Consider the following 8,145-nt stretch of genomic DNA (forward strand, 5'->3'; position numbering starts at 1 on the left):
CTATTTCTATCTTTCTCTCGGCAAACCGCCTCCCCCGAAGCCATTCGTTTCCGAACGAGAGCGGCTAAAGGCGGACACGCGCGCGGCGCTAAGCGACAGCCACTAGCCAATTTACGATCGCGCAAGCGCATCCACCGAACTGCATCCTACGTTCGGATGCAGTTTACTGAGACGCATGTACTCTGAATCGAACGGCTACTACTATTGCGGGCCCCTTTTGGTCTCGCCCTCGCCCGCAGAAATTCGCCCACGAGAATGCCGACGGCGCGGGAAGATCGCGCCGGCCGATCCATCGATCGCTCGCGGGCGATTCGATACGTCTCGAGAATTCCGCACTTCGATCTATGCTTTATTTTAAGTTAGGAAAAATATGCCATCCCACAGCTTTTATCGTTAAAATTGCATCTGTATCTCCTTGAGGGGGAGTATAGAGAAAGCAAGTGTCAAATATAATCGTGAGATTGAAAAGATACAATAATTGTGTGAGAAAACAAGTACAAACGAAATTCTAATCGTATGAATCAGAATTCGAAATATCGTATTCTTAATATCTAGTTATCTCGACTATGTTTGATAGATTTAACTGCAAGCATCCGATTTGTACCTTTCTGGCTGAATCTACAAGAATTCCAATTAATGCAATAAGACTTCTTTCCAGTATTTACAAACGTAACTTTTCTTCTCTATTTACATTTAATTTCAAGATTGTAACTTTATAGGGCTTACGCTGCGAATAATGCATTTCTGAACGAATGTTTGACAGTCGTATTACAGCTGGCTAATTTATGATCATGCTCGTATGCATACAAATCATTTTAGCAGTCGTCAATCTGATGCGAATATGGATGGTTCTATGATTGTGAACTTTGAAACACAATGATTTTCCATATTATATTACATGTCTCTTGTATTTAAATCGTGTGCCGTTTAATAATAGTTTGATCGTATAGTACTGATACTTGGACTTGTCTCCCCCTCCCCCCGCCCCCCCACACACACACATACACACATACACACGGGCATTTATACATACCAATATTCATATGTAGGCAGGAACACAAGTACAAACTCGTGCAGACAAACGTACAAACAGACCTCATAGCAAATTTATTTTTAAATTGATATTTAATGATGACAAAGGACAATTGATTCAAATTGATTTTTAATAATATCTTATTTTCGTCAACAATTATAAAAACAGTTTATTGCGTATCCTGCGCGCCACAGGGTTACGTCTGACTATTGGGAAATTTACCTTACGTTCAACTAAAATGTATTAAAAAAATTCCATTTTTTTTATTTGATTTTTATTGACTAGCATTTTTTCTGTTTTATTTTTATTAACTAAGGTTAGTTTGACATTAATTCCTTATAAGATTTGCACCTTAGATATAAATATTATGTATAATTTTGTTTCCCCAAAATCGAACCATGACTTTGAAATGTGTTATTAAAAAGATCAATCTTTAATTTTTCAAATCTTATACTTTTTTACATTTATAATAGTTTATTTAATTGCAAAAATCAATAATTTTTAAAAAGAAAGGTAACGCGGCGCTGTTATCAAAGTGAGTATTGTATTTTGCTGGAAAAATATTATTATCCTCTTATATGTATTTGTCACATTTCAAGTATTCACGTTCAGGAAATAAGACGAAAATACAGAATTTTGAGATTTTGTTGTAAAATTTTCACACGACCCATGGATGTCCATTGGACGTCCAAAAGATGCCTTGAACTTTCCAGATGGGCGCCCATTTCATAATAGGTCCCCCCATGGATATCCGAAGGGCATGCAATAAATGTACCAATGACCGCCCATTTGACGTCAAATGAGCGCCCAACGAACATCAAATGGGCGTCCATTCGAAGAATTCAGAGCGTTCTTCGGATGTCCATGTGTTGTGTGGGAAGTATATTCCATGGATGCCCGAAAGACGTCCAACGGATGCATAAATGACCGCCCATTTAACGCCTATTGGCCTATGGGCGCCCACTTTGGCAACACAAAATGGATATACTTTGGGCACGTTTCTAATCTCTTCAGATTTCATCAGCGCTCATTATTTGCTTCTTCGACGCCCATCAACGTCCATTGGATGTCTGACGTTCGTGCGACATCCATTTCTGATTAGAATAAGGATCAAATATGAAGTACAATTTTTGGCGGATTTTGAGAATTATAACTATTTTTCATTGCAAATTTCCAAAATCTGTAAAAATTATAAAAATAATATATAGGTATATATTTTTATACTTTTTGTAGATTTTAGAAATTAACTCTATACTGCAATGGAAAATAGTTATAATTCCCAAAATCTGAAAAAAATTAAAATCTGCTTCTATCATAGAAAAAGGTACATAGGTATTTTTATTTTCTTCCAAAAGTATATTATTTAAGTATAATGTTTAAAAACTTAAGTATTTAATAGAATTAATTTTGTCATTCTTTTCCACGCTACCCTTAAAAGTTAAATGCAACGCATATCTTATAGTGGTATTCTCTAAAATCTAAATGATCTATTTTAAACATAGGGAGGGAACACAAAATGTGATACTTTATAGCAGATTAAATAGAATATAATAAATGAAATTACTTGTAAAAGTATAGAAGTAATACATATATAACAAGCAAAGACAAGATCACACGAGGACAATTTCTTATAAGTATTTCATATCTGAAAAACATTTTCTGCAAACTGAAAGATACGTCGTTTTTGTTACAGTATTACGAGATGTCATACGGACTCAACGTTGAAATGCACAAACAGGTAAGTTTTCCATTCCTTTGTTAAGTAATGATTAATTCTTTTGATCCACCGATTTAAGGCCACGACCAGTATTCTAATATAGTATAATATAGTATAACATTGAAAATTAACTAAATTAGATAAACTAGTATTATATGGAGAATTGATAGCTAAAACATTTAGAAGGGATAGCGATCCCTCTTCGAATATATTCTTAGGATGTATTTCCATGTAATTCTTCAAACATTGCATACAATTAGATCGTAAGATCGAGTAATGTAATCTTTAAGTAGCGCGTAACGCGAAGTTAATCAAGATCACGTTTAACTCGGATGCTAATTGTAAGTATCCGAGTAGCCCTTCGTTAATTGAGCCCGGGGTCAGTGAATCGTCGGAATCGGCCGCGGTTGCAAATGAGGGGTGCGCGTTTAGGCCGGGAAATCGTGTAATTTCTGCTAATCAGGGGAAACTGCGGCGGGGCAGTCCCCTCTGTCAGCAATTTTCTTAAAAGCGGGCTACGGTGTAGCCCCTCGTCGCTACGCGGTCATGCTCGAAAGTGGGGCTTCCGAACTCCAAACAACCCTCCCGCCGTCCCACGAGCGGTACAACGAGCTGATATTCATTAGCATTAGCGGCCGATCATTTCTCACCCTCGTACCTCGAGGCGGCGCTTAATGGGCCGAGGCGCGGGAGGCGACTATACGTTCTCTCTCGGGCTCGGGTAGTTATAGGGCGTAACACGGCGCTAGAATCACCGCGGAATTGTTTCCGGCGAATAATGCACGAGAAATCAGAACGTCTTTTAAAGAAAAGAAAAGAAAAGAAAGAAAAAAAAAACAATCGATACTATTTTAAACGGTTCTCGCAGATCTCGCGATCCGAGCTACGAGAGAGGTGTCTTTTAAAATTAGAATAAGGTCGTCGAACTTGATTTATTAATAACGAAGACTGCAAACGTCTACGTGTCATCTCGAATTCAATTAGCTAAGGGTTTTGCTTTTGATTAAATGGCTTATCTTGAAAAGATAGTGTATCGAGTAATTAAATAAATCTTCATTCCTTCTTTTACGTAGACTAACGTAAGCTTGCTAAATTGCTATATATTGAGGAGTCTAAAAATACGTTCTTCGATATACGTCATTTTTTTTCTCTCGTCAACGACGATAAAACTTCTGAAGACCCCGTATGAAAAGTTATCGGCTCTTTAATTAACTGTACGTGATAATATCGCGCCGATGTCCCGCGATGAAACTTCTGAGAGATCCGTTTCGTATAATTTGTAAATTTGTCGGATAATAATATACGCCAGATGTTAAAATAAAAATCGACAAAGTAAGACCACTCGGAGATCGCTGGAAAATCAAGTCAGGACACCGCGACTGCACAAATTGCAGCGGAGATAATGTAACACAGCGAAACTCGCTTCTCTGACGCTAATTGGAAGAGAAATGAAAAGTTATCGGTTCTTGGCGGCTCTCTAATTAACCGTGATAATATCGCGCCGATGCCATGCGCTCGTGAACGCGCGATTAAATCTCTTTTGCCAGCTTATTCACATTAATTGCTATCTTCCAAGCGTATTAGACGATGATTTTGCGATGTACAAAATCAGTTGGTGTGATATCTTGAAAGAAATTAACTTGATAAATTTTTCAAATTTTGTTATAATCATTTGGAAGTACGGCTTTATTATTCATTGACGTTCCGTACTTCGGTTTCTTCATTTGCTATCAACGACCTAACGGGCCTAATCTCTCAAAAAATGTATTTATTACTTTCGGGGATGTCGCGCGTCGCGTCAGTATCAAAATCCAGCCTCGATCGGCAAAAAAAAAAAAATAAATAAATAAATAAATCAAGCTCCCTCTAGTCAATCCCCGCCACTTAGCAGGCTTTCGCGTCGCGGTTTTCTCGCTCCTTTTCAATTTGAGCCCCCGAATGAAAACAATCTTCCCCTACAAGGTTAGATCCTTCTGTATCTCTGCCTCGCTCTTTTTCCCGTTTCACCACCCCTTCCGTTTTTACCCTTTTCGCTCTCCATCGTTCCTCGCGCAGCATTCTCCTCCTCTCTCGCGTTCCCTTTCTCTGCCTTTGATTTTCCGTCGCATTTTGCCCACCCTGTGCTCTTCTCTATCCTGTAAGCCTCTCCCTGCTCGTCGCTTCCAGAATGCTAGCCATCCCTCGCATCTGCGACCCTCGTATCTCCTGCCACAGCTCGAAGTCGACATTTGCCTCTCACCCACCCTACCGCAGCCACCACTTTACCACTCTCTACTCGACTAACTCGAATTTGTTGGCGATGTCCCAGTTCTTGTAGGTACGATTACTTCTCTCGCTTCATCTGTTTCCTCATCCCCAATAGCAGTCTTGAGTTTTCTCCCTTCGGTCAGCCTCACTCACGAACATTGGCTTGCTCGCGCGCGCGTGTTCGATTTAATTGCATGATATAGATTGGCGACCGATCGCGCTCGTCCGAATATTCGTCTCTTGACTCCCGCGGTGACGAAATCAAGTTTTTCGCAACACTTCCGAAGTTTCTCGTCTCTCATCGACGTCACTCTCACACGAATACCGTTTATTATGAAGAATCTTGGAAAAATTTGGTAGAAAAATCGCTAAAAATTTAATTTCAAAATGTATTAAATAATATATATAGGAATAAAATAACGCCTTCAAATGAAAATTAAGGCGTTAAGTTAAAATTTATTATTAAAGAGATGGCCGGCGTCGTCTCGGACAAAAATATCATTTTTGTTAATTACTTCATATTATAGCTTCATAAAATTTTTTTATTGCGATTAAAGTAATCTGGCTCTGATATATTTTATGTCTGAAGCAGGTAAAAAAAATCAAGAAATTACAAATTTCTTTATTCACTTTTACCTCAACTAATGTTATCAATATATTAAAATATTTACTTTGTGGAAAAGTTATGCAGATTATGTAATAATCGAAATAAAGGCAGAGCTAGATATAAAATAAAGAAACGAATACATGTGAATCAGCTGAATTAAGTTTAGAAATGTAAACAAAAGTATTTTAGTATGCGACAAATTGTGAACATTGATATAGTTGTATACGGTGATGTGTCACATTTAATCAGTAAAATAACAATCCTGTCGAAGTTTAGCCGTCACGCCAGCATCTTAAATATACAAGATTTATTTAGCCATCTTCAGCTGTGAATTAGTGCAATAAATTAACACGTAACGACACGCAAAAATTTAGATACATTAAAAGCACTAATAATGAAAATCAAGGTACATCGGATCCACGTAAGTCTCAAAGACATCTTTATTATATGATGTCTGAAAGACATCTTAATGACGTCTTCAGAACGTCTTACGTTCGCATTTTGAACATATTGTTCTCTAGAGGAGTTTCACAGTCTGTAATTTAAACTTTCAGTTGATGTACAACATGATGTTAAAAATCAAAGTAAATTCTTCTCGTTGCCGTGAGAGAGTGACTTGGAAAGATTGATGAATCGCTGAAAAGTAGGAAATATTTATAATAAAAATTATACCTTTTCAAATTTTCGAATTAATACGATATCGTTCGTTAATACGTGATAAAGCTTTTTTCATCAGTCGTCCTATTGGATTCTTGCGTTCCATCGAATTTCATCGTATACGAGTTTCTCCGGAAAACGAGATTTGCAGCGATAGAGAAAAATGGGCGGCTCGCAAAAAGCGGCCGCGACTACGCAAAAGAAAAGCGCGAAAGAGAAAGGGTGGAATAAACTGGGCGAATCAGAGCGACGGCGAGGACGAGACAGAAGAGCTAAAAACTCATCGCGACGCGACTGGCCGCGCGTTACGTTCTCGCCCTATTCATCCAATCGAGTCGTACGTACATACGTACATACATTCGACTGCCGGTATATCTGTCCGATAACGCTTATCGCTTAATTGAAAGGGACGTCCTTCGGTGCGGTGGACGGCCGCCTGCTCGTTGCCCCGCTCGATTAAGCCGCGATCCACGGTAATATGTCGCGGATACATTATGCGCACGCGATCACGAAATGGGTCATTACCGAGACTTGGGTCATAGCCGAGGAAATTAGAATTAACCACGAAATCCCGAGGAAATGAGGTAACAACAAATTAGTTGCATTCGTTTTGATATTTTAATATCACATCATTAGTTCGCATCAAGCTGCGCGGGAGCCTTTAATTAAAAACTTAGAGATTATAAGGCCCCCAGTTTCACGATTCGCGGTCAACTCTTTAACCGAGGTTCAACTTACCCTTTGTCAAAGAGATGAGGGATAAGCCGAACCTTTCGGTTAAAGTGTCGACCGCGAATCGTGAAACCAGATCAGAAAAAAAGGGAAGACAAATTTTTATTTTCATTTATCCGTAACCAATTAAAGTTATTAGATATTCTTTGATTTTTATCAACGTCCCGTATTGAAATTATACCCGAGCACAAAAAAATCGAAAATGGCAATAACTTTTGCATTATCCTAGAAGAGAAATCAAGCCGCGCTCAAAAGTTATTACGAATCGCATCGTCTCTAAGATAGGAATCCTTCGGGTGGAAATATCGAATTGAAGACGGCGGCGTTCTCTCTCGAAAAAGCGCGCGTCTCTTTGGAAGAATATTGCCGCGGCGTTGTTGGCGTTGTTCGTCAATACAAGAGTAACTACCATTTCCCCATCGCGGGTTCGCTCGGCGTCCGATAAAAAATGTGCAGGCTGACCAATTGCGTATAACTCACCCTGCCTTTCCAGTTCTTCCTGCCTTCATACATATATACGTCTATCTATCCGGGCTTTCTGTCTTCTGCTCTCTCTCTCTCTCTCTCTCTCTCTCTCTCTCTCTCTCTCTCTCTCTCTCTCTCTGGTCGTCTCTCCCTCTCACCTTCGTTCTTTATCCTTTTTTTTTTAAATTCTCTTGCTCCGTCTCTCTTTCGGTGCGCGCGACCCCTCTCGCTCCGTCTCCCACGGGTTCTCTTTCGGCGGTCGGGGGTCGCTTTTCCAGGGTTCTCTCGTTCGTACACACGTGTTAGCGTGCGAACGCGCGAGCGGGCGGACGAGAGAGAGAGAGAGAGAGAGAGAGAGAGAGAGAGAGAGAGAGAGAACGCGCGTATACACGTTCGCACTCGCACTCGCAATCGCACTCGCGCTCACTTGCGCTTGCTCGCACGAACACCTATGCCGCGCGCGCATACACCCTCCTAGGGGTCGTGTATTCGAGTTCTTTTATTTTGCCCTGTGGAGGTAGCAGAGGGTTGAGTCGAGCGAGAGAGCGGAGAGAGCGCGAGGGCTGGGGGCGATGACATCGATTTTTTACCCGTTGCTAATCTCAATGTTACCTCCACCTCTTTCTCCTCCTCCTGATCTACCTCCACATCCACCACGTTTTCCTCCACCTCCCGTTCGGTCATCTC

At 40.1% G+C, this 8,145-nt stretch overlaps 1 protein-coding gene across 1 annotated transcript in view; it reads left to right on the forward strand.

Moving 5' to 3' along the window:
• The window catches only part of LOC108746729 (protein groucho-like), a 78,549-nt gene that overhangs the window by 38,419 nt on the left and 31,985 nt on the right, over positions 1 to 8,145 (forward strand). Inside the window, 1 exon segment of the mRNA XM_018483662.1 lies at positions 2,727 to 2,771. Coding sequence (XP_018339164.1) covers positions 2,727 to 2,771 — 45 coding nt within the window.

Source organism: Trachymyrmex septentrionalis, unplaced genomic scaffold, assembly GCF_001594115.1.
Source record: "Trachymyrmex septentrionalis isolate Tsep2-gDNA-1 unplaced genomic scaffold, Tsep1.0 scaffold19, whole genome shotgun sequence".
Taxonomy (NCBI): domain Eukaryota; kingdom Metazoa; phylum Arthropoda; class Insecta; order Hymenoptera; family Formicidae; genus Trachymyrmex; species Trachymyrmex septentrionalis.